We start from the raw sequence: 27,907 nt of genomic DNA, 5'->3' as shown, positions 1-27,907 counted from the left end.
TAGAAATTAAGTGTTAACGAGCAGTTGGACAGGTGTACCTAATAAAGTGGCCGGTGAGTGTATATATATATATATATAATATTATATTTATTTTTTCATATAATGCTACAGATATCTGAGAGAATGAGATTTTACAGAGTGTACTTTGCTGATGCGACCCATGAAAGCAAAGCAGGTGCCTATGCTGGAGGGACCCTGCAGCAGCCATGCTGATGGTGACCGCTTTAATGTCTGCAGCTTCCTGATGGCCAGACCTTGGCGTTGCCTAAAGTGGTGACGGCTCAGTTTGGTAACGACTCTAACAAACTCACAGTGTGTGTCTACGGCCATGTGGACGTCCAGCCAGCGAAGCTAGACGACGGCTGGGCAACAGATCCCTACAACCTGACTGACATCAACGGTAACAGCCTTTAAGGTCCCGGTCGGGCCGCCCAGCCCCGCAGAACACCATTTTACATTCTTGTGGTTTTTCACTTTCCAAAGATAACAAACATGTCAGGTGGAATTTAACATTTAAAATGATTCATACACTGTGTGAATCACTGTGTGACACAAGCTTTCCCCTGCTCATCACAAGACTCTTGTGTCTGTAGGTAACCTGTATGGAAGAGGAGCTTCAGACAACAAGGCTCCCGTTTTAGCGTGGATCCATGCTGTGGAGGCGTACCAGGCCCTTAACATGGTGAGAGATGTTCAATTGGGCTGTTTATGCATGCCACAAAAGTCACATGTGTAAGGGGGCTGCAGAGGCACCGAGACCTCAGACCAATGCACAGATTAGAGCGCTAATTTACAAATCATCTTTGCCATTAAAACACTTTAAATATGAATAGGGAAACATGGCGTGCAGGCAAGACAGACCTAAAAGATGACTTCTATTTATTTCAGCAGACCGAACCCAAAGCACTACACATAACTGCCCCCCTAGAGAGAGAGGGAGAGCCAAGAGATGGACTAAGTCACTGCTGTTTGTGCTACGTCACTACAGCGTCTGTCCCTGCTGTCCGCTCTGCTAATTTATCTTGGGAAAACAAAGCACACAGCTGAATGTGCGTATGAATAGGCCTAAACCAGATGCTGGGTGCAGTAAGGGGAAAGGAAGTGTTATGGCTCCTGATGTTAGTCCCACTGATCTGATGCAGTAGCGCTCGTCTCCTGTCTGTCCACTAGGAGCTGCCAGTCAATGTGAAGTTTCTCATTGAGGGCATGGAGGAGACTGGCTCTAACGGTCTGGACGCCATGATCATGGCCCAGAGAGACACCTTTTTCTCCGACGTGGATTACATCATCATCTCAGACTGCGGCTGGCTGAGCCGGCGGCCGGCCCTCACCTACGGCACCAGAGGCAACTGCTACTTCTACGCTGAGGTTGTGTATACACACACACAGAAACACACATCCAAACTGAAACATTCAGCTTCCGATACGTTGTTGGCAATCCTTCAGTCACTCAGCTCTTCCGTGGTGCGTTTTCAGGTTCAAGGACCTAAACAGGACTTACATTCTGGTGTTTATGGAGGCACAGTGATTGAACCCATGACTGACCTCATTGGCATTCTGGGTGAGTGTATCTTTAGAGTGTATTTTTGGGTAGTACACATTAATTAATTCACTCACTCCCTCACTCACTCACTCACTCCCTCACTCACTCACTCATTCACTCACTCACAGGAAGATAAGACACTGGACCTGAGATCAGAAAAGCCTCAGCAACATGCCAGATACCTTCAGGGAACATTTTGAATTTGACAGCTAACCTTTATTGGCAGCATGAACTACTCAATGATAAGTCTTGGATTATGTTATGTATTTTATAGAGCCCAAAACAACAATGTGTTAGTCACTTCTTAATACTTAGTGACTTCCTGCCTGTGGCCCATTGTTTCTTACTGAGGAGATACAGCTTCCAAACAGGTCACCGATAGTTTTTAATGTATTTCCTCAAACAGCTACACACACTACTTTTTGATTAAACAATTTGGATGAAAAACTGACGCGTGTGTGTGTGTGTTTGTTCACTGCAGGACAATTAGCTCTCTATGAACACATCTGTTTAGGAACCTGCACCACAGTTTTAGTAAACTGAGCATATTTCCAAAAAACTGTGCATTAAATGATATGCCCACATTAATTAGCACACTTGATGCATAAACCCTTTTTGAAAGAGTTTGCAGACATGTATAATGTGTTGCTGGTTTGGTTTAACTCGGGGTCTTAGACACACTGATCAGCCCCAGCGGTACGATCCTGATTCCCGGGATCAGGGAAGCTGTGGCTCCTCTCTCTGATGATGAATGGAAAATGTATCAGGACATCCAATTTGACATTGAAAACCACAAGAACAAGACGGGTGTCAACCAGCTCATGTACAGCAATAAGGTAAGAGTATAATCACAAAAGGATCAACTTTAACACAACATGCAAACAACAAGAATAGTGACATTGTGGGTTTCCTGCAGGTGGATCTGTTGGCCCACATGTGGCGCTACCCCACTGTCTCCATCCATGGCATCGAGGGGGCCTTCTCGGACCCTGGCACAAAGACGGTCATCCCTGCTAAGGTCACTGCCAAGTTCTCCATTCGACAAGTTCCCAACATGGACCCTGCTATGGTCAAGAAACAGGTAAACAGGATGTGGAGGCTCTGAATCCGGTCTTTCCTCTAATAAGGTGCCTCTCCTCTAATCTGGTTGCTTTGATGCTGTAGGTAACAGACTACCTTCACTCAGTGTTTGCCAAGCGGAGGAGTCCCAATAAGCTGAAAGTCACGATGGTGATTGGGGCCAAGCCTTGGCTGGCCGACCCTCAGCATCCCCTCTACGAGGCCGGGAAGGCTGCTGTGAACAGAGGTGCACAACACATTCAACACCTTCAGTATCCCTAGCTCTCACATATTATCAGCAATGGGCAAAAAGTAGTGTACCTGCACATCGCTGAAGTACCTGAGTGAGTGTACTCTTAATCCCATTTGCAGTATAAATTGGGGGGGGGGGGGCATTGTACTCCCCCCCCCTCCATTTGTGCATGAGTAGCTCCTGAGCATGTGTGTGTATTTCAAGCCTGTGTGTAGTGGTCACTAACAAATCATTGTACGATTGTAATTAACCCACTGGGGATCATTAAACAGTATACAGTATAAATTCAATTATTAAATGAGTGGTAGACTGAGGGGGGGCAGGGGCAGAAGCTGTGGGGGGATCAAAATGTCTGAAGGGAATAACACATGGTGTTCCACATCACTTGCTGCAGACATTTATGAATGTATAAAACCAAATCAGAAATCGTCCTTTTATGCCATCCATAATTACTGTATTATTATTATCTCTACTTTCCAATGTCCAGAGCATGTAACACATGCTTGTTTCTCTTCCTGCTTCAACATTTCTTTTAAGTACGGCTGCAGGCGTTGTCCAATCTTAGCTCGTCTTTGGGCTGGACGCTCCCAGCATTAATCTGCATCACGGAGCTTTAAGTCGTACATGTCCAGACCTTAGTCCCCTCAGCATTATGGGATGGGAGAACAACGTGCTGTGGTTTATCTTTAAACCAATCACAATCGGAGCCACGGTGCCGCTGCTAGATAGTCTCAGGAAGGAACTTGTTTTGGTGGGACATTTGAACGTTCAAAACTGTAAAGCGTCTTGAGTGTCCAGAAAAGTGCTATAAAAACAAATGTCTTATTATTATCATTATTAACAAAAGTAGTTTTTGTTGTGCAACAGAAACCTCCGATTGGACACAGTCCAGCTAGCTGTCTGGATTGACCTCAGCTGTTTCCTACTGTGCTAGATACCTGGGAACTTATGTCCGTTACACTGTCCCTTGTCCAGTTTTTAACACAGATCCTGACCTGATCCGCGAGGGCGGGACCATCCCTGTCGCCAGAACCTTCCAGGATGTGACAATGAAAAGCATCATCATGATGCCCATCGGGGGCTTCGATGACGGGATGCACTCCCAGAATGAGAAAATTAGCAGGTTGGACTTCTCTGGGTTTCTATTTCATTTTACAGGAAGTTCTATATGAGTGTGAGTGTGTTTGGCTGTGAAGATGAACACACGCATTTCATCATTTCCTCTCTTCATCACTGAATAATGCTTTAGCCTAACAGCCACATGTGGTAAACACATGTGGCTGCAGGACCAGAATCAGAGTGTTTTGCTAGGTTAGTAGCACTTACCATGACTGTGACTGGGTTGTAGGTGCATACATAATCCACATTGTAGAGGGATGTGAAGAAGATATAGATATGAAAAGATATAAAGAATGTGCAGGGGACAGGATGTAGGATCAATTTGGAACAGGGAATACATCTATTCAAAGGAAGACATGAACAATGCCACAAACCCAACCCAAGAAAGTCCCATCAGCATCTGGAGAAGACCGAACAGAACAGATGGCTGACAAGGTTCACCTGGTGGAGGCTGTGAGACCTTCAAAGTGGTCTGAAGTCTGTGGTGGAAGTCTCTCTGGCTCTTGGAACAGGGACTAGATCTTTCATGTTTGGGACATGAATGAATGAATGAATCAATTAATGAATGAATCATTTGTATTATTGTGTCATGCACACACACTAAAAAAGTATGTCCAGCCCAAAGGGCTCACAAGACACCACTATTTCTAAGAAAATAAATAATAATACAGATACCAGAATAGCAACATAAACTAAACTAATACACGTTCTCTTTTTGCCATGCTTTAGAGACAAAACAGACATTTCATGTAAGATAAGTCTGTGAATATTGCTGCAAGACTGTAGAAGGTGATGTGAATTAGGCTTTATGTTGGTCCATATATGCTTGTGTTACTGTGAGTGTGGAGAAACATACAGTCCAACATCTTATTAACCCTTTCCTTACTTTAACTTTCCCCACCCAGGTCCAACTATATCGAGGGAACCAAGTTATTCGTCTCCTTCCTGTATGAAGTATCCCAGCTGAAGAAGACCAATGTGTGAGGAGCTCTTCTGACTCAAGCCTGCTTCATCCTTTCACTGACTTTATCTTCCTTCCATCCACTGTTCTGTCTGCTGCTGTAAGCTTTCATTTGTCTGCATCTGTGAAAGGTGTCAATCTATCTCTGTGTGTTCTGTAAGGGTGTGTGATGTAATACAAGCTGTACAATGCAACATTTGTGTTCTTTTTATGTCAGGAAGTGTCCAAATGACCCTTGATGAGTGTTACAGTAATAATGATACAGACGGTGGTGTTGTTCCTTCAGTCACAAGGTGTTTATTTACCACTCAAACATGCACATACTGAACACTGTTAGAGAACTCATTTCAGAGCCAAGACAGCAGATCTGGATGGACAGCAGACAGACGTCGCTGTACGTCTGGACAGGATCAAGCCATTGTCTGCTGTCAGAGTCGGATTCAGCCAAACGCATCTGCTCTACTGTGTACAAAACATGTATTCATTAGGTCTGAAATGTAGGATTCAGAGAGAGGGGTACGTCATGCAGCACAGGTTGCTGTTGTCTTATTGTTCATACTCCAAGATGCTGGCCCCTAGTTTAGTGTGAGAACGCCAGATGAAAATACCTTTAGCATCAGTGACATTGTCACACCATTTAAAAGAAAACAACCTTATTATGAAATTACATATTTTTGCAATGAAGTGCTGGCATATTCTGTGTACACACTGGTAATAATACAAAGATACAGTTCCAACACTTTGCAGATCCTTACAGGGCTCATCTCTACCTGTACGTCTACTCTGATGTGCAGTATCTGAGGAGTGCACACGTGTCACACAGACCGCAGGATATGGCGGCGAGGAGCCCTGGTGTTGTGAAGAAGCCGTGTCACCACTTCAGCGGCCTGATTCACAACACCAGCTGACCCTCGCCACCCGCACACACTCACACACTGGGGTCCATCGCAGAGGACAGAAACAAGCCAGAGATAGAGAGCATCAATCTGCAGTAGTGGACGGACAATACTCACCTGCAGTAACATCCTATCCACCACTGACTGCAGTGTAGGCAAGCCGGTTACCGACCAGAACCCCCCCTGACTGGACAGAGAGGCTAAACTGGGCCGTGAGCAGCAGGGGTGCAGTGCACTCCGTCTCCACCGGAGGGCAGCTTTCTCCTCTGCTTACTCTCATGAGGCTGATGACACACCATGACTCCACCTGCAGAGAATACGACACAAAAAGGAACACAAGCTTTCGATCGAATAAAGTGTGTTCAATGAGTGCTTGAGCCATGGAACTTGGGATACTGAAAGCTGACATGGTGTGTGTGCTCATCTTTAGCAGACATCAGTGGGGTGCATGTCCCACTGATGTCCCACTGATGACTGTTAATGTGAGCAGGCCTCACATGTAAGGTGCTCCAGTTGGTTGCCTATTTATAAAGCGCGTTGGTATTGAGGACAGGGCTGTGATGGAGCTGAGAATAACTCTGGTTTCACAGCGGCACGCCTTACTCCATCTGCCCGCTGGGTCTGAAAAGTGAAACCTTGTCACAGTGTCGCTTCAGTTTAACATGATCTCGTCTTATGATCAAGAGAAAGATTGCGGACAGTTGGGCTGGTATGATTTTCATCTAAAATAACAGAATTCATCTGTTTACTTCATTCTAAAAATAAAATACAGTTTCTTCAGATTGGTTGATTGGGCTCCGGGTTGAGTGTTGATTGAACAACACTACTGTGTGAAAATACTCGATTACAAGTCAAAATACACTTAAGTATTTATCATGTAAAGTGGAACATGTCATGTATTTGATACCTAAAGGTCATACCAGATGTGTCCTGACTGTATTGGGTAAGACACTACTGACAATTGTACTATGAAGGTAAATATGGTGCAAAAGTGAGAGCGCGCGGATGCGCGCACTTGTAAATTGGGACATGAGAGCGCAGATGCGATGTGAGCACTTGTAAAATATGACTTGAGAGCTTGTGAAAAAGATCTGTACTCGTGTTTTTTGTGTGTTTTTTTCACTTGAGTCACTTTTCCAGTACAACCACATCTCAGTGATTACAACCTCTCGTATCTGTCGCTGCAGTGTGCTCTCTGCATCACACAGCGGCGAGTCCGCGCTCTCCAGTTTTGCAACACTTCTTGTGATACATTTGGTGCAAAACTAATTTGTACCTGTGGACTTAGTCTGTGGAGCTCTGAGCCAACAGGACGTTAGCTAGCTAGCTTTGGCTAACTAGCCGCCAGTCCGCTTCTAAATACTGTAAATACATTTTAATCATCTCAACACTTATAACAGTCCAACTGAAACACTGGCGGTGAGCTCCAGGGTCCTGCAGCCGCAGACGGACCGCAGTCAGCGGGGCTCGGCCTGCGTGGAAACATCGCTAGAAAGCTCCGCTGCCGACCTGGACGTGATCTGATCTCCAGCGGGACACAGAGAACTCCAGACCCGGTAGCAGCGGAACAGCCCTCCCGGAGCCCACCGCCAGTGTTGGTGGAATAGCAAGCTAGCGTTAGCGAACTAACCAACAAGCACACTTGCAAATAAATACAATTTAATTTAAAAGTCATTCGTTATACACACTGACAGCGGTCCGTCCGCGGCTGCAGGACCTGGAGCTCACCAGCAGTGTAATAGTTTGACTGTTAAAAGTGTTAGGATAACTAAAATGTATGTATTTATAAGCGGGGTTAGTTTGCTAACTTGCTATTCCAACAACACTGGCGGTGTGCTCCGGGGGGGGGGGGGGGGGGGGGGGCGCTGTTCCTCTGCTACCGGTTCTGGAGCTCTCCGTGTCCCGCTGTAGATCAGATCACATCGAGGTCGGCAGCGGAGCTTTCTAGCGATGTTTCCACGCTGCCCCCCCACTGACGGTGGCCCGTCTGCAGGACCTGGAGCACACCGCCAGTGTTTCAGTTGGACTGTTAAAAAGTATTGAGATAATTAAAAGGTATTGTATTTAGAAGCGGGCTGGCTGCTAGTTAGCTAACGCTAGCTTTCATGCTACATAAATAAGCCGGACAGAGTTGTCCCTCATCAGGCGATAGAAACCCTTCTGTCCCCTGGCGTCCTGTTGGCTCGGAGCTCCACAGACTAAGTCCACAGGTACAAATTAGTTTTGCACCAAATGTATCACAAGAAGTGTTGCAAAACTGGAGAGCGCGGACTCGCCGCTGTGTGATGCGAGAGAGCACACTGCAGCGACAGATTCGAGAGGTTGTAATCACTGAGTTGTGGTTGTACTGGAAAAGTGACTTAAGTGAAAAAAACACACACAAAAAACACGAGTACAGATTTTTTTGACAAGCTCTCAAGTCATATTTTACAAGTGCTCACATCGCATCTGCGCGCTCTCACTTTTGCACCATATTTACCTTCATATTGTACACACTAAAAACAATGTTTTGTAGTATTTCATAGACTAGTCATATGTTAGCATGAGTAGGAGTTCTGAATAAAAGTATAGAAGTAAAAAGTAGCATCAAATGCCATACCCATAAGTACAAGTATCTCAAAGCTGCACTACATTAAAGCTGCATTACTAAAGTCGATTGCTTTGGGCCAACGGAACAAGATGACGGCAACACTGATATGTGATCACCTTCCAATATGGCCGACACATCCAGCAGACACGCAGCAACATGGCGGTCATGGGGAGTCTGATGTCTCAGGTCTTTAGCTACTAAATGCTCTCTGGGGCCGCGCTGGGAGTGGACAGAGGCTTCATCTCTGATTGGCTGAAACATATGCTGCAGGTTGATGAGAGCATACTGAGGCTTGGAAAATAAAAGGTCGAAAGGTTTACATTACACTGAAGGAGCTTTAAATGTAGTACCGGGGTAATCATATGTAGTTAAGTTCCACCATTGGCATTTAGTATTTAACAAATTGTATTTTCCAAACTGCACCTGATGCAAAAAGCTCTGTAACAACAGCTTGCTGAGATGATGAGATGAGTCATGCTCGTGTGCTGTTGAGGCTCATTTGTGTGCATCTATGCAGACAGTTAGCTTCAATTAAAGATGAATGAGACACCTTCATGAGCTTAACACCTCAACACATTTCAAGTGTTTCCTGGCAGCAGGGGGGAGAGCGAGGTAGCTGGACTTCCTGTGTTGCTGAGTGAACCAAAACTCTGACCACTCCATTAACCGGTTTGTCCGTGTGCCTGACCCATCCAGGACAGCTAGGCCTTTAGTAATTCCTCCACAAGCTGCCGTGGCACACTCAACATAACGCCTTTCTCCTAATCCCTTTTTATCAGCTTCGCTGGCCTTTCTGCTCAAGCTTTTGTTCCAAAAGAAAATTCTTTCAGAGTTTCAATTAAACGGCTGGGCCGGCCCGGCGGAAGCTGTTGGCCGACACCCAGTGTCCTTCAGACAAAGAGGTGAACTGCTGTTGTGTTTTTAACTTCAGGGACGCCAAAAGCATACAAGGAAATAAAGAAGGGCCACTTGCCTCGTGTATATTTGCTGATTCCGGAGAGAGCTGGAGATTTGGAAGTTTTTCTTGGGGATGGAGCACAAAGATTAAATTTACAACCAAAAGTTGCCTGAGGGATTAGGAGCTGGAGCAGGCGGCATGTGTGTGCGTATGTGTGTGTCTGTTCTCAGTTAAAGTGAGTTATTTGAAGAAGGGCATCACAGTTTCAGTAAAGGTGAAGGTGAGCGTGAAGCTTTGGGATAATGATGAATTGAAATGCCTTCATTGATTTCCACTGTGATTGATCGGTGAGTGAGGTCGCCCCGTCTTCATCTAGCCAACACATCCACCCATGTTACTCCGTACTGCTCCAGTATCCTCCTCTGGTTTCCTCTAAATGTCACAGATGATCAGAAGATTTTCCTCAGGCTCTAATTTCCAACAGATCTTTTTCTTCCCACAGAATCCAAGCAGAGAATCAGATGTCATCCCTTTCAAATTCCTTCTTCATTTTTTCAAATGCGCTCTATTTAAAAAGCAATCAATTTATTTTACAGCAAATTGTTATTTGTCCCTCAGATCTCTAAAATGTCTGTCCAAACCTCAACCAGTCCTCCTGAGTCAGTCTCAACCCAAGCCGTCTCTTTGTCAACCTGCCTGTCTGTCTGTGTCTCTGTCTGTCTGTCTTTCCTGCTGGCTTCAATTCATTCATTCATTCATTCATTCATCTCAGTATTCTGCTCAGCAGACCCTTTTGGAAGGATGACTTCCCCGACTAAAGACAACACAGACGTAACAGCGGGTAAATTCCTTCCACAAAGTACCCGAAGGCCAGCGTGTTCTCAGGGTGAGCACGGTGCTTGTTTTACAATGCTGCATGTCTTTACAGTTAGGTAAAGGTTGGTTTACTACATTTTAAAACACGATGTTCTTCTAAATGTTAAAGAAGTTAGGATGGATTTATTTATGCTTTTTTTTTTCAATTATTGACTGAGTTTATGACAATGAACATGCAGCCAGTCCATTAGCAGAAGATCTGCACCCCCCTCAGCCTCATATCATTTCTGTTTCAGGTCTGCAGCAGGAACCACTGCACATTTTATGTCCCAACCCATTCACATTCAAATCTCTGCTTGAACCGTGTGTACCAACGGTTTAAGCACAGATTCTGTATCTATCCATATCTAGAGAATTCATTTTGAGTATTTAGAGTACAGCCCCTTTAACTATGGCCTAAGGAGCCATTCTGCTGCCGGATGCCTTATAAACTGTTACCATGCCTGACTAGGCTTCTGGATAAAAGAGTTTTACTTCTGGTAGAATGAGTTCACCTTGACGTATTTTTGTAGAAGATCTGAATAAGTCTTGCACCACTTGCCAGTGGTGGCAATAAACCAGAAATACCATTTAACCCTGCATGGTGAAGGCTCGCTTGTTTTAGACAGCCAAACCCTAGGATCCAGACCCTAGGATCCAGACCCTCAGATCCAGACCCTAAGATCAAGACCCTCAGTGGCAGCCTGCAGCTTTGGCCACATCTTCTCTTACTGCAGCAGAAGGAAGCCGGGCCATGCTTCAGCATCCCTGCCCCCCCTCCCTAAACCGTGTGTTCTCAAATGGTGCAGGCCTTGCCCATTTCAGGGAGATCTTTCTTTCACAGCGCCTCACATTGGAATCACTGATTTTCCACCATTCATTTCGTAAGGAGGGAGATGAGATGAAGGTGGCAGACACTTCTGAGAAAGGGGGAGAGCGGCAGGGACGCTGCATTCAGTCAAGTCATTCATTAAGTCCCATTCTTTTTTATAAATACATAAATTAAATGTATGCTCTATAATCTGAAAGTCTTTTGATTGACGTTTGCCACCATATTAGGTTCTATTCATTACTTGAGCAGATGTTTCCCTGTTTTAAGGTTTTTTTGTGAGTCAATTATGACTCTAAATTCCATCCCATGCAGCTTATTCTAAGTCTGGCAAAATGAAACGGACATGTAGAATTGAAATTAGAGCTATTTTACAGCCACTGAGTGAAAAATATAATAAAAAATAAATACAACTAGAGACTATATTACCATGGGATCACACCAGCTGGACTACAACCTAACCTAACCTAGACCACACCTTCTTCTAACCCTGGCTTTACTTTCATCTTAACTGCACACCAGAGAGGCAGACAGACAGACAGACAGACAGACAGACACACAGGAAGACAGAGGGACAGGGGGACATGCAGACAGACAGAAATACAGACAGAAATACAAACATATGGCAAAGTACTCACAACCTCCTCTGTGGTAGTTTGTGATACAGCAGGTAGTACTCTCAAGGTGAGAACAGTACCAGCGTCACTGTTGCAGCTGAGTTTTTATGTTGGCGCTGCATCAGCTTCCTGACTGACAGCGAGGAAGATGAGCTGAAGATTGGGAGCAGACAGAGAAGCTGACAGCCAGATTGAGTCCAGTATTTTCAGCCCCATAATAAACTGTGGTCTTATCACAGGAGGAGCAGCTGGCTGGCGAGCAGCACAGGTGACAGAGACGATGCTGACAGCAGCCGGCCTGCCAATCCAGCATCTCTCTGGATCCCAGCGCTCCACTGATAGACTGTTCAAAGTGGCTGCACAGTGAAAGCAGCGGTCATCATAAAGTCAGAGCAATGGCTGCAGGGAATTCAGCGGATCTGGATTGTGTGAGTTGCGTTCGTGTATCCTGGAGAGTGTAAATGAGACTTTCTGATAGCACGATGCAATGGCATCTTTATAATTAACTGATACAACTGTTTAAGATATATGGACAGAGACACTTGAAATTCCTTCTTCTTTTTACAGTGACGGAAAGTAACAATGCAAAATCATGCCAGGAGCGTAAAGTGTCCTGTTTCTACTTTCTACCTTCCTGATACCGGCGTCCTTGCTCAGACCACACCCATCTTTGAACTGGGCCTTCGTTTTGCTTTCAGCTTAACAGAAAGTACCAATGTAAATATGGCTCCATAAGCAGGGCCCTATGTGAAAAGCCAACAAGCTAACTTCAAACCCTTCCAATCATGTTCCCCATGGGAAACACTGCACTGCATTGTTCTTTACTTTGAGCGTATGAGAATTCATCTGACATGGTTTCAAAGCTACTGGAAGATACATCCCCCAAATTTTAGAATGGTTTTTCTGTTACATGTTTCTGCACTGTGTTCAAGACAAGTGTTCTTGTGGGGACAACAAAGTCTATTCTATTCTGAACTCAGTGCTTACCCTGCTCCGGAGCAGATACATATTTCCATGGCCCTTCTAACATTTGAAACCTTGGTGTCAGTTGTTACCTGAAAAGTCTCAGCTATGTCACAGCCCCAGTCTCAGTATTCCTTGACAGAAATTAGGCTTTGCTTCATAATACATGCAGCAAATTCAAACATGGTCTAATTTAAAGACTAGATGTACAATGCACAATATGATGTGATGCCACTCCCCCAAAAATACCATGTATAATATTGACAGAGTAATGTTCACATGTATTGAAGTACTGCAAGTGTCGAGAAGACCTTTCATCGCATGGGGAATGCGGGGGGATATTTTAGAAAAGCCATAGCGTTATATGTCTGTGGCATGAAATGAAGCAACCACATTAAACAGACTTGAGTTGTATTTACAAGAAGAAAATCTGCAAGGTAAAATAGATTAGTACTTATTGATGTGTTCCCTGTTTGTATATGTTTCTCTATCAGAAGAGAGCTCTCTCATGCTCACATTTTATTAGCGTTGATTACGTTACTGCTGACAATCAAGTACAGTACATACTAACATGCTGACTTGACAGGAGAGGGCAGAGAGGGGCAGGCCAGAAGGGCATCAGGGCCAGACAGAGGAGCCCTGGTTGCAGTTGAATGCCAAACAGACTGTATTCTGCATTCAAGGCAAAGTCAGAAGTTTCATGCTTTCATTCTGAAAGGTTTTAGGCAACAACTGGCTCGTCAGTCTGCAGGCTTTGTGTCTCCAGACTGTCTAAATCAGCATGGGAACAATCCACATTTACTTTCTAAAGTGAAGAGGACAGCATCTCCAGGTCCACCGGGACAGTGGCAGAGCAACAGCATGAAGAAGTCATGTGTGTAAATAGCAGACTGTTTCTTTCTTATCGGCCAGACTTGAACCAGCCTGAGCTCTTACCACACTGTAACCCAAAGTCAGGGATGAAACACTGCCAGTGGTTTTTTTGGTGCTTTGTAGAATTCTTGACTTTCTTGTGTAAGAAGGCAACTTCTAGTGCTTAATTAGTTCATCAAATCTTCTGGTGTGTGCCAAGGTCCCCACGGCAACAGCAGTCTGCTCATTAGAAGAAGCCACCGGTCTGTGTCTGCCGCTCTGCATGGGCTACTACCAAACTCTCTGTGGCACTGAACACACATACACATACACACACACACACACACACACACACACACACACACACACACACACACACAAGTGTGTCTATCAAAGTCTGAAATACTTACTAGAGCACCAAATGTGTTTTAATTCCAGTGCCGAAAATACAACCCAACATAAGCACAATCTTCTGTGTGTTTGTCTGTGTAACGTTTGACCAAAACCTGATGGTTCAGGTCAAGGCTGAGCCTTTTTTAAAGGTGAAACTATGAATTATGGAATAAAATGGGACATGAAATTGTGCAATGAAATCAAAATATAGGCGAGATTGAAAGGACAAAACAGATACAGCGTAGATTATATGTTAAGTTGCCATAAGAATAAATCTGTACAGTCCTATACATATGCTTTAAAGGTATGCCAATGAATGTATTTACAGATGATCATAATGTAAGGTCACAGTGCTTACAGTAAATACACATTTAAAGTTCTAGTATTTCAGTTTGAAACTACTTCATAGTTTTATTCCACTAAATATTGTACTTTTTACTCTATTTATATTCTGACAGTACCAGGTAAGGACTACTAGCCAGTCAGAAGCAGAGTATGAGGGCCCTGACAGTACCTAGGTAAGGACTACTAGCCAGTCAGAAGCAGAGTATGAGGGCCCTGACAGTACCTAGGTAAGGACTACTAGCCAGTCAGAAGCAGAGTATGAGGGCAGGCCCTGACACTACCTACGTAAGGACTATTAGCCAAGTTGACAATGTTTTCTGTCGGAGATGGAAAGTCCCTTTGGGGGGGGGCTTTGGGCCTTCACTTTGTAAAACTATAACATGCACAAACAAGATATGTAACACACTAAAGGAAAGGGAAAAGGCCAAAAAGCATAACATAAGCACCAAACTATCCTAGTGTCTCATGTCCAGCTCTATCTCCACTATCCGGCAAATAAACTTCGTTGATCCAAAATAAAACTACCCTAAAATATATTAAAAATACATATTGCTAACTCCTCAAAACCATAGCTCCCATTTTCATCCTACGCCTTTTTAATCATGAATCAATATATTTTTTAGTGTTTTTAAAGACTTACATCTTCAGTAGAAACCAATTAGCTGATGTGTGGTGAGCATCTGGCGTCGTAAGGCTGCCGTACCCCACCCCCCCCTCCCCGAAGCGCTTTGAGTGTCTGTGATAAAGTGCTATCTAAATGTAATGAATTCTTCTTCTTATTATTATTATAAGCTTGGTGCTGACTGAAAGAGATGAACTGATCACACATTGTTAGTTTTGATCTTTGGTGCATTCTGTTTAATGTCATTTATCATAAAGCCTCTGGTGCATTGACTGCAATCTGTAAGCTGACTGTTGTTTTTCATTTCAGGAGCATTCCTGCCTCATGTGCCTTAGAGTAAGAGGCCCAATAGAACAAAGTGGCGCGGCATTTCAAGGCGAGGCGCAGCCGTGGAGCCGCTGATCCCCTTGAAGAGGGAGCTGTTGTGTTGTAGCTGCAGAGAGACCGACAATAAAAAAGAGAGAGAGAAGACGATAAGATAAGACGAGAAGATGTTTGGCAGGCGTGGCACACTGCAGCGCCACTGAACCAGCTGACAGACTGAGAGACAATCACCCTCGCACATGCACGCTGCACTATCATCTTGCCCGCTAGCATCCCATTTCTGTGTGTGTGTGTGTGTGTGTGTGTGTGTTAGTGTGTGTTGTCATCTGCAGAGCCAGTGGTGCCCAATAACAAGCACCAATTACAATGTTGCTTTTCCAAATTAGCTTCCACGTGAAGTCGGAGGCTCTGCGTCCCCAAATGTGTGTCACTAACACTAAGTCCAATAATGGAAATGGGAGGTAAGGACCTTCGGGCTGCGCCGTGGCTGGAGTCATTTCCAGGCCACATTAAATGATAGCATCTGCAATAAGACTGCAATATCGCATCGCTGATGGAGCCAGGTGAAGGCTGTATTAATCCCAATGTAAAAATGATGGAAGAAAAAGGCACTCAGATAGTGATTAAATGATCAATCCTACAAGGAGCTGCATGTGTGAGTTATGTAGCTATTATATATATAATTGTATTGATGCATTTATGCAATTATGTAATTTGCTAAATATTTTAAAAGGATGCAGATGCAAACTGAATCCAGTGAGTCATGTACAGATGGAGGCTGGTCATCACATTGAATCAACTCAGCACTCTAAACTCACTTTATCTCAGAGACTTCCTGCAGACAGACCCTCCAGAGGACGCCCTGACATGCCCGGCGCCCCAACTGGAGGCAGATTTCATTTTCATACTTCATAGATTATACAGACGGGAACTCGTAGAGAGGCCGCGATGCTGTGTACAGTAGGTCACAACTGTGGGAGTAGTTCTGTAGGACACATTCAGGAGTCGTGTTTGCATTTTGTATGAAAGGATGTCTTCAGTTGTCCATCACAGGAACGTTGGGAAGAAAATTCCAATTTGAAAGAATCATTCCTCCCCACTGAGAGTGGGACCGCTCAGACGCCTTTCTGGGGTCCAGTTCGGGAACCACTGATGGTGTGGTCAGATGCATAGGTTGGTGGACCCTATAAGCAGCCATTACTGTAATATCTAGGAAACTGTTGAACGTCTTAGTAGGTGGTCTTTCCCACCAATCTTTAACCACAGTAACCCCAGATATGAAGCGACCCGCTGCTTGAACTCACATTCCTGCCATCCAGTGAGTCAGCTGAAGATAATGCTCCCCAGTTGTTTCCTATCCATCCATCAGCTGCTTAGGCTTTCCTGTCACGTTGTGTGTTTAACTAAATATTAGCATTTAAGGTTATCAAAAAAGAGAGAGCCCTTACCAACACTAACCCTTAGAGTTATGCAAAGCGAATTGTAGGTAGTTACATACTGGCTGCTTTATAGGAAATTAGTATTTTTAGTTAGAGGAAAAATAACCAAAGTACGTTTTCAAACAGATCTTCGTGAGTGTCCCTAAGGCGCCTGGTTACTGTTCCTTATTGACAGGAAAGGTTCAGCGTACCCCATGCACAGCTTCCCTGCCCTGTTTCAGCTGAGTCACATGAGTTTCAGCCCCAGTGCTGCCTCCGGACCAGCCCTGACTCAACAAACACACACTTTTGTTCTCCCAGTACACGGGGAGGGATGTACACGGTGACTCTGACCTGCTGGGAACACATGAGCATAACAAGTGTGTAACAAACAGCATATACAGTAGCTTTGGATTCATTCCAAATGTATTTACTTCATATTTTGATGGAGATTGCACTCTTTTCTGTACAACACCTCCAGTTTCACTGTTTCCCCTGGGAAAGGTCAGTCTTCATTCAGAAATAAAAAATATGTTAATGTTAGAACAATACTGTCTGTAAACGCTTCAATTCTCAATGAAACTTGAAAAGGAGAAATAAACCAATTTCAATCTGATCAAATAAGTACAATCAAACCCAAACAAAGCTGACCTTTATCTGCACATGTAAAGGGAACAGCAGCAGAAGCAGGACCCGGTCCTGTCCTCCGTCTCCGCCGGTTCACGGCCTGCAGGAAGACAGAAGATCACTTGTTTTCCTCTACTATTACAGTAATAATAAAAGGTTAGTGCTGTGTCATTTACAGGACAGACTGTGAGCCCCCCCCCCCCTGCACACACACACAGTAGCTTCATAAATCGTTTCAAAACACTTCACCCAATAAGCACAATCACACCCCCAATGAGCAGAAAACCTCAGACCCTTTGCAAAATCAAACACTCTTGCAAAAACTATACACTAATTTACAAAAAACATCTTGTTACCATAAAACACACACATTTTATTTGACTTACTTTTGTTTGACCCAGGTACACACTGCTGTTGCTAACCTAAAACACAGTACTAGAGTCCTGTAAATGAAGTACACAGAGAACGTGCAAATGTACAATAAGCTCACCAAACACCACACAAGACTAATGCTGCAGAATGAAGAAAATATTATTTATTTCTCTCCATATACCCAAATCAGTCATCATGGAGAATCACAACTAAAACATGTCCCAGTTCCCATGCTACTACAGTAGTGTGCATAACACTGTTAGACAAACATCAAATACAGTATCCAGTACAGGTTACAATCACAGCAAACCAAAACAAAACTGAAAAAGTACAGGGAAAACTAGACCTTATCTCTTCGCCTGGCTGGATCCGGCCAGAGAATCACAGGCGATATCCTCATTGGCAAGACAATGTGGGAAGAACTTGGTTGAATGTCCCATCCATCCCTGTCCAGCTGCGGTGTTGACTAGGTCACAGGCGTCCTCCATGGCCTGAATGGGGGCTACCCGGGGCCAGGGATCGTAAACCCTCCATCGCCATACATACATTGGGGGTAGAAACGGTATGGTGGAAGGTATAGTACAGAACAGAGCGGTGGAATGACACATGGTCCCAGATGAAAATGTATTGCATCTGGTGCATTTGGTTAATTGCTGTGTGTTGTAAGGGCTCATATTGGTGGACGGAGGAGGACCCCATCCTGAGAGATGGCAGCGCAAAGGGTGATGTTACCCCCACGTTGCCCTGGGACATTGATTATAGCCCTGGGGCCAATGATATTTCTGCCTTTCCTTCTTGCTTGAACCCTGCCTAGCGGTTGCGGCATTGCATTCCATTTATCACATCGTTGTGATGAAAAGAGAGCTGAGCCATTAGGCAAAGCTCTCGATCTATCGGTCAGTGTTTGTTCCTACCCTCACCTATGGTCATGAAGGCTGGGGCACGACCCAAAGAACCAGATCCAGGGTATAAGCGCCCAAAATGCGTTTGCTCCGGAGGGGGGCTGGCTTGGGGAAGACCCAGGACTAGGTGGAGAGATTATATCTCCAACCTGGCCTGGGAACATCTCGGTCCCCCAGTCAGAGCTGGTTAATATGGCTCGGGAAAGGGAAGTTTGGGGTCCCCTGCTGGGGCTGCTGCCCCTGCAACACAACACCGGATAAGAGGACAAAGATGGATGGGTGGACATTATTAAAAATGGCATGGTCACCAATAATGTTGGCTTGGATTTCTCTGAGCCTGAGAGCATCATTAGCCTTAACCTTGTTTATGCTCTCTCTCTCTTGTTCTTGCGTGAATATGGGACCCCTTCCTCCATGCCGATCTCGACCCTCAACCCTATGTTGACAATACTACATGTATCGTACTGTAACATGTCACAAAAGGGCTGATGTGCATTCAATAAGCAGCTGATCACTGTAACTGGTTGAAACGTCCTTACGTCTTTGTGTGTTTGCATGCGTGTGTGCATGTGTGTCTGTGTGTGTCTGTATGTGTGTGTCTGTATGTGTGTGTCTTTGTGTGTGTGCATGCGTGTGTCTGCGTGTGTCTGTATGTGTGTGTCTTTTTGTGTGTGTGCATGCGTGTGTGCGTACGTGTGTGTGTTTGTGTGTGTGTGTGTGTGTTGTTAGCCTGTGTTGGTGCGTGCTCCTTGGCAGTGTGTCTGTCCCAGGCGGTGCGGCTGTAATGAGCTCCCCTCTGCATTGATAATTAGCTCATTAATCATGCAGCCATGAGGCCTGCAGCTTGCAGTCTGTCCCAGCTATGATGATCAACATCGATTGGCTTGGGAGAAAAGCAGCCGCTGCCTCAGGACCAATGGAGGCAGAGGTTGTTGGCGTGTGAAAGCTGACGAGCGGAGGCTATCGATTTAGGCATGATGGAAACTAAATGCATCCCACTGTTGAGATGAGACGAGGATAGGAGGACTTATGTCTCGACTTTGGTCTTATTCTTATTATAACCAAAACTAACTGAATATAATAATTCCACTTGACAATTGAGGATTAACAAGTGTTCAAAATCGGAATTTAAATGGAAAGAATATATGAATATAATGACTCATCTGACCTGAATGTTAAAGGGGCTAGATACATATAACCGGGGTCTGGATCTAATTCTTATTCTATTCTTATTTTATTGCATTAATTACAGAAACAGTTTTTCTGTTTTTGAGCACATCATAAAACCACAGATGATATTCTATATATAACAGAAGTATAATAAGGCCTAATACGTAGCACTCTGAAAGATATTATGTTTAAATGCTGTACTTTGTGTTCAAACAGCCCATCACCTCCTCCACAGAAATAAGGATATGGAATTAGGGCAGGCTAAAAAAGAGATGGAAGAGAGAGAGTAAGAGAGAGAGAGAGAGAGAGAGGAGGGCTGAGGCTCCAGGGTACTCGGGCACAATTACCTTGCTCTGCTCCTCAAATGGAAGCTACTGTGTCCTCACAGCTATGCTAAACACACACACACTCACACACACACACACACACACACACACACACACACACACACACACAAACACACACACACACACACACACACACACACACACACACACACACCACCTAACACCTGACTACCACCTGAACTCACCATAAACTCTAACAACAGTCTGACTACCAACAGTCACCTGAACTCACCATAAACTCTAACTACAGTCACACACACTTTCAGAACACACTGAGACACACCCCCACCATCATTCAGAACGCACCTAAACTAAAATAAAAACAGAATCAACCACCAAGACAGAAATTACAAACTTTCTTATCTTTACAGTTTGAACAATTGAAGTGACTACACAGTAATCCCTAGTTTCTTCAAAAAGAAGGTAGTGGGGGCGACCTCTAGCTCACCCAGTAAGAGCGTGCCCCCCGTGTGCGCTGAGGCCTTTGCAGCGGCCTGGGTTTGAATCCTGCCGGCGGCCCTTCGCTGTGTCGCCCCTCTCTCCAACGTTTCCTTTCTAGCCACTGTCACTCTGAAATAAAAGGAAAAAGCACGCCCAAAAATTATCTTTAAGAAAAGATATATAATTTACAATACAGAAATGTTTATGTAAGGTAAACAACAATGAATGAAGATCAGTAGGTTTCTTCAATATAGTGTTTTCTCTCTAGTAATTTATGGAACTACTGGAAGAAAACTAAAGGTACATAACAGTAACAAAGAATAGTGGGACGGATCCTGTCTCTCCTCATCTGAAGGTGCATAACAGCTTAAGGTACATAACATCTAGCGGCACATAACATCTAGAGGTACATAACATCTAAAGGTACATAACATCTAGAGGTACATAACATCTAAAGCTACATAACGTCTAAAGGTACATAACATCTAGAGGTACATAACATCTAAAGGAACATAACATCTAAAGGTATATAACATCTAAAGGTACATAACATCTAGAGGTACATAACATCTAAAGGTACATAACATCTAAAGGTACATAACATCTAGAGGTACATAACATCTAAAGGTACATAACATCTAAAGGTACATAACATCTAGCGGTACATAACATCTAGAGGTACATAACATCTAAAGGTACATAACATCTAAAGGTACATAACATCTAAAGGTACATAACATCTAGAGGTACATAACATCTAAAGGTACATAACATCTAAAGGTACATAACATCTAGCGGTACATAACATCTAGAGGTACATAACATCTAAAGGAACATAACATCTAGCGGTACATAACATCTAGAGGTACATAACATCTAAAGGAACATAACATCTCAAACAGTGCAGTGTATAATTGTTTCATTCTTATAGGGTGTTTTAAACAACATGCATATATCAATGTTGTACATATGTTCAGTAACTAGTCTAACAAGAATAATAACCTGCTTAGGTTTCAGCTGAAATTGCAGTCAGCAGAGCTTGATGGACACCAGCCTGAGATCCATTCTGTCTGAAGGGGAGGTTAACAGGTCTGACAGCAGTGTGCCGCATCTGAACACAATGCTGGAGACCCACAGACCTGTGCAGGTCGTGGTTAGAGTCATGGGATAGGTGTGTGGAGATTTGAAAACGGTTTTCAAGCAATGAAAAATGAACAAGTTCAGATGTGTCTCCAGTTGTGCTCACTGTCGTCTAGCCATCGCATAAAAACTGAAACAACAGCTGAAAAGATTGATCTTGTTCTTCTATTCTGAAGTGTTTTGATCTGTGTGAGACTCTGAGACGCTCAACAGAAATCGTTCAACTCTTTAGAAAATTGCACAAACAAGAGTCTTAGCGTCTGATAAAGCCCTGAGCGGCTTTTCAAAGCCCTCTGATTCCAATTTTATGTTGGGATAGAGAGGCTTTTAGACAGCTGTTTATGCTGCTGTTCTCCATGAAACCGTGCACCTGGTTAACTTCTCCTCCCCCTGCAGCCTCCACCTTCCCACAAGACACACACTTCTAATTCAGTTCAATTCAATCTTATTTATAGTTTCAAATCACAGCAGGTGCATTTGGTGTGACAGTGGTGTGACAACAGCTTCCTTTCTACAGGCAGAAACCATCGACTGGATATTATTAATAGTCTATGGCAGAAACCATAGACTGGATATTATTAACAGTAAACCAGGATATTATTATATATCTGCCGCTGGTTGGGACACAGAGACACTGATCAGATATACAGTTCAGCTCAACCAAATGACCAAAAAAACAGCAGAGAATGGCAGGAACACGCAGACACTCAGACATGCAGACATGCAGACACACACACACACACACACACACACACACACACACACACATACACATACACACACCCTCTGATAAAACCCACTAGTGTGTGTCACATAATTAATGTCTCCTTTTATCTGGTTTAACATACCTGCTGTTGCCCCCCCCCCCCACACACACACACACACGTTCTCCTCTAAGTAGCTCACCAGGCTATGTGGGATTAGGTGCTGTGTGTGTAATAACTTGCCCTTTGAAAATACAAGAATGAACTTCTGCCTGTTCAGGGCTTCAGCTCTTATAAATAGAGCTGCCTCACACTTTGTATATATCTCCAGACGTAAACCATGGCTCTGTTTTTTATTTTTATTTTTAGTTGTACCATTTTAAAATTGCCAGCATGCTGATCTATGTCACGTTTTCTTCTGCGGAGTTTATTGGAAGCCAGACCTGTCTTGAACAGTGTTTCCAGGGTGTTAAAGGTGGATTGGAAGCTGCTGACATTCTGGTGGCAGATTCTAAAGCACCCTGAATCCCCTGTTAGGAGGAGTGCGCTGTGAAAAGCATTTACAACAGATTCCTGCAGAAAGCTTGTCATCCCATTGAAAAGATCCCCCTGAAATATGGAAGAAGCCTTTACTGTAGATGTGAAAAAAGTATGATTTTCTTCTCTGGTCATATTTATCTCCCATTGGTTCAGTTCAGCCAGCTTCTTTTTTTCCTGTTCAATTTTTGGTGAGAAAGAAGTGGTAAACAAAGATGGCTGCTCTGTCACCGCAGGGTTCAGAAGCCTTGATACAGGCCCAGTCCCTGAGGCAAGAACTAGCAGAACTGAGGCTTTATCGTTTCATTTAACCTTATGACTGTCATGGACTGGTGTATCAATCCCACAAACCCAGGTCGACACGCTCTCTGATTTGGACTATATCCTGCACAAACGCACTGTTCAGGTCTGCATACTGACCACATGCTGCATGATATTCTTTATATACATTTTTTCCATCCACAGCAGATACTCTGCTCAGATTTAAAAAAGAATACAAAACTGGAATCAAAAAGTTGATTGCTGAAAACATTTGTTGTGCATTCAGTCCAACGACTCATGCTGGGTCTCTACAAGAATCCCAGCATCATAGAACCTCAAGAGGAGGGGTCTGGAGTCAATATTCTGTCTTTTGTCTGAGGACAAAATTCTCATGCTGGACAGCTGCTCGTGAAAGCAGCATTATCATCAGCAATGTCAAAAGAGTTCACTTCTTCTTTTTATTCAGAAAGATAATTGGCAAATTTCTTTTGAACCGAAAGCATTGTTTGATGGTTGTAGAATTCTCCAGCATCTGTGTAAGCCAATCTGAAGAGGTCCTCATGAGAGTGTGTGTGTGCTCTGCAGCGCTATTGCAGGTCTGCCTGCCTTTGTGTGCAGCTATATGTCAAACAAAGGGCTGCTCTGTCTGCCTGCCTGTCTGTCTGCCTGCCTGCCTGTCTGTCTTCCTGTCTGTCTGCCTGGGAATGTTGTCTGCAGGGAGCATCAGGCGTGAGAATATGCTCCACAGCTCTCCTTCTTCATTCTCCATCCTTTCATTCTGCTGTTCTTTTCCTTCATTTGGATGGATTCACCTCCTCTCCACGACCCCTTACTTTTCACCCTTCTTTCTTTCCAATGCCTCGGTCTACCCCCTCCTGCCCTCCCCCTCGGTCCCTCAGACGGCATCCAACACCAGCCAGGAGCTAATATTAGCCACAACTAATTACAAGGGAAGGTTTACCATCCGTTACAGCTTCTCTTTATCTGCTGCTGAGTAGGATGCATACATCCAGTATGCCCTTCATTTGATTCTATGTTTGTGTGTGTGTGTGTGTGTGTGTGTGTGTGTGTGTGTGTGTGTGTGATAGACAGAGAGAGAAACTGAGCGTGTAAAGGCAATGAAAAATGGAAGGTGGATCGTCAGGGAATCCTGTCATGAACTGTTTTGACAAATTGGGACTGAGGGTAGGTTATCTCTGAGGGTTTATCACAGCCAACACGCACACACACACACACACACACACACACTGACTCACATACACACACTGACACATGACACATGGTAGGTGTGGATGATGGAGTTACTCTGAGCCAATAAGCTCTTTAATGTGTTCCAACCTGCTTAGCCACTAAGTACCAAAGTAGAGAAAGGTTAGCAATGCTGAGTGTAAGCCAAGCAGTGGGAACAAAGAAACATGAGAAATAACATGTGTTTGATATCCTTATTTATATAAGATTTTTCCCTTTGTGCTGTAAATCTGATGCACTGAAAGCATCTTACTGCAAATCATATTTTACGATGTTTTAATTAACTACTTCCACTGAAATGCTTCGACAGCTTCCTTAACAGTTTTGTTAAACACGTTCTCAAATATGTCATTAATTCAAATAAAGGGGTGCAAATGGAGTCCCATCCGTGATTAACACAGCAATGAAACTGAAAATGAAACAATTTGAAACACGTTTCAGTGCTCGCTGCCGAGTACAGATGTGTTGAAACACTCATTAAAAATCTAATTAAATTGGACTGTCTTTGTTATTGACTCTGTGATGTAGAACAAAGGATTTAAATGTCCTCTAAGCGACACACACACACACACACACACACACACACACACACACACACACACACACACGGCCAATGAAACATGGTCTAATGTGTGCCTGATGTTGCTGGTGAAAGGGAATTATTTGTTATTTTAGTACACTTTTATACTTGTTTGACTTGTATATACTGTATTTCATGTAGCAGGGTGGCATTACACATACAACTCCAGGTCCACCTACTAGCTTTGTGTGTAAAACCACAAGATGCAGTTGAAAGCTCTGGGGACCATTTTTTACAAAATGTTAGAATATTACTACCGTTTCATTGAAGGTGAGGAATAAATGTTTCAGGGAAACTCTTGGAAAGTAACCCTTCTTCATCTGCCGTCTGAAAATACACAATGCAATCAGACAGACACAGCTCAAAGTCACTTCTAAGTACACATTGAAATATATCCAGCAATGCTATTAGTTATTTAGATTACTCCTTAGTATAACATATACACATGATTGTTTTATAAAATAAAGCTGCAGGCAACTGTTTTATTCACTCATGTGACAATAGAAATTTGTCATCTGTTGTACTTTTTCTACTAATGAATATAATAATTTTGGGGACATGTGATATTTCATAATACATCTTGAAACACAAAGTATAAAACTAACGGGATTTAAACGATGAGCAACAAAAAAGTTTGAAAAAAGGAATCAAGCCAAGATAAGGTAGACATACATACATATGTATGTATACACAGTATACATACATATGTATGATATACATATCATATCATATCATACATATGTATGAATACACGCACACGCACACACACAAACACACACACACACACACACACACTCAGTAGAGGTGTCAGTGTGTATTTTTTAGCACTCAGTTGCCCCAACTCAGTGGCCCCCACTCAGTGGCCCCCACTCAGGGCCCCCACTCAGGGTCCCCACTCAGGGCCCCCAATCAGTGGCCCCCACTCAGTGGCCCCCACTCAGGGCCCCCACTCAGGGCCCCCACTCAGTGGCCCCCACTCAGGGCCCCCACTCAGTGGCTCCTGGCCAGCGTACAGCATGTAGCGTGCACTGCTCTCCTTCATCCAGCTGACACACAGTGCTCGTGTGAAACCTAAAAAAGGAGCCAGTGCTGCTGAATCCTCACATTATTCACTGCACAGGCTGGGGGGGGCGGTCGGCCCTGGGGAGGGATGACCAAGCATTCAGCACTACTCCTCATCAAATCAAAACCAACTCATTGAATTAAGGCCGTAGGACTGCTTCGATAGCAACCTTTTTTGATTTTTAAATACACACATTCAGCAAACTCTGATCAGATCACACAGCTGATGAATGTATGAATAAGCAGCAGACGACTAAACTGAACAAATCAGAGATACTGTTTTTATATTCTAACGTTTTATGATGCTTTTACACACACACACACACACACACACACACGCACACACACACACAAACACACACTTCCTCCTGGCTCTGCCATTTAATGCACATGAGGAGATTTTAAGCTCAAAATCATTTAAAAGCATGTTTGATTTTCCAGATGCGGCCTAGACAATCAAAGATATCTTTCCCTCCCCCAGAGGGTCAAACGGAACCGTGTGTTACTCTAAAGGGTTAAACACGTAATTCTTAGTGCAAATGAGCCAGACTGACTCAGGCTTGATTCGGAGCAGAATTCTGTTAATTTATGGATTAATTAATGAAATATACAAAACAAAAGAGCCCTAACAACACATGTCAACAGCAGCAGAGGTTTTTTTCAGACAAACTAAAAACACTGACCCCGCCTTGTTTGCATATTTCACGCAGAAGGACTTTGTCTTATGTGTCTCCAGACCAGGTAAGCCCCAAAATATCCATAACAACCACTCACCATGACGACCTCTTCACTATGACGACCTCTGTCCCCCAGCTGTCCTCCTGAGACCCTGCTCTCTTCCATCGCTCTCCTCATTACCTCAGTGTCCTGCAGCCTGAAGATTTCCTGACCAGGCTCAGGGCCCAGTGCTCCGGTCCTCTCCACAAATCAGAGGGCCATTGTGTGCTACAGGAATGTGTGCACACTTCAGTGTGTATTCCAGCAGAAGTACAACCCAAACACACACACAAACACACATGCACGCACGCACACACACACAAACACAAACACAAACAGACACACACACAAACACACACACACACACACACACACACACAAACAGCTTCTTAAAGCATCTCTTTGTCTCTGCGGGTTGCGTAATGATTCCCTGACAGCCTGTCAGACATCATATGAAAGTGATTCCACACAGCCAAAGCTCCCCTCTCACTTTCTGCGCCATTATCTGTTTCCCTGGACGACTGAGCTCTCTTATCTCATCTAATCTCACCAAAAGGCCCACCTCGTCCTATCCAGGGCCAGCAAAGACAAAGAGAAGCACGGACAAATGTAGGATGTCAAAGTGCAGAAAACCATGTCAGGACCACTTCTTGGAGCAGAAGTCCAGCTACGCGACACCTTTCAGCTGCTCCTTCTGTAAAAGCAGCTCGGAGCCTTTGACCTGCAGGTGTGGCCGGATCAGAACAGCTGGACTTACTAGTGTGGAACCTTTTAATCTGACTGGACCATTATCATCCTGTGAAATATACTTTCTCGCTACACTTACACCAACGATTGTCAAGTGTCCACTGTGTGAGTTCCAGTTTAGCCTCTGCTTCTCGCAGAAAACAGTGCTCATACGTTGTGATGCCGCGGTGTGTAAATCAGTGAATGAGTGTGTATATCCGATGCACATGCATGTGTAGCAGAGCATTGTGTGACTTACCCCCCCCCGGTGGCCCCTGAGGGCTGATGCTCTGACAGCGCCTTCATCTACAGTATGTTCTATGCCTCAAAACTATCCCTCTCTCTCTTTCTCTTTCTCCTGCTCCTGTCCTTCTCTACTGTTTCCCACTTCCTTCTTTCTTTCTTTTTTCTAACTGTCATACTTTCATTCCCCTGCATCTCCTACTAGTTTTTTCACTTTCCCCCTCTTTCTCTTTTCTCCATCCTCTGTCTCCCATCCCTCTCTCCTCCAGCAGCTCGGCTGGCACAGAGAGCAG

At 44.1% G+C, this 27,907-nt stretch overlaps 1 protein-coding gene and 1 long non-coding RNA gene across 2 annotated transcripts in view; one reads left to right on the top strand and one right to left on the bottom strand.

Annotated features, from left to right (window-relative positions):
- zgc:114181 (uncharacterized protein LOC619255 homolog) overlaps window positions 1-5,147 on the top strand; it is a 9,912-nt gene extending 4,765 nt beyond the window's left edge. The window contains exons 4-12 of the mRNA XM_034874394.1: window positions 238-400; window positions 594-682; window positions 1,171-1,368; window positions 1,477-1,561; window positions 2,219-2,379; window positions 2,460-2,624; window positions 2,708-2,849; window positions 3,831-3,978; window positions 4,880-5,147. Of these exons, the coding sequence (XP_034730285.1) occupies window positions 238-400; window positions 594-682; window positions 1,171-1,368; window positions 1,477-1,561; window positions 2,219-2,379; window positions 2,460-2,624; window positions 2,708-2,849; window positions 3,831-3,978; window positions 4,880-4,958 (1,230 nt within the window). The 3' untranslated portion in view covers window positions 4,959-5,147. The remainder of the gene's footprint in view (window positions 1-237; window positions 401-593; window positions 683-1,170; window positions 1,369-1,476; window positions 1,562-2,218; window positions 2,380-2,459; window positions 2,625-2,707; window positions 2,850-3,830; window positions 3,979-4,879) is intronic.
- Window positions 5,148-5,209: 62 nt separating this feature from the next.
- LOC117946329 lies at window positions 5,210-17,265 on the bottom strand. Its single transcript, XR_004657001.1, has 2 exons — window positions 17,189-17,265; window positions 5,210-6,138 (listed from the first exon to the last, which is right to left on the bottom strand). It is a non-coding gene; the product is annotated as an uncharacterized LOC117946329 (long non-coding RNA).
- Window positions 17,266-27,907: the final 10,642 nt, after the last annotated feature.

This window comes from Etheostoma cragini, chromosome 6, assembly GCF_013103735.1.
Source record: "Etheostoma cragini isolate CJK2018 chromosome 6, CSU_Ecrag_1.0, whole genome shotgun sequence".
In the NCBI taxonomy this organism is placed as follows: domain Eukaryota; kingdom Metazoa; phylum Chordata; class Actinopteri; order Perciformes; family Percidae; genus Etheostoma; species Etheostoma cragini.
Note: the sequence above shows the minus strand (reverse complement) of the source record. Positions and strands in the feature narration are given on the sequence as shown.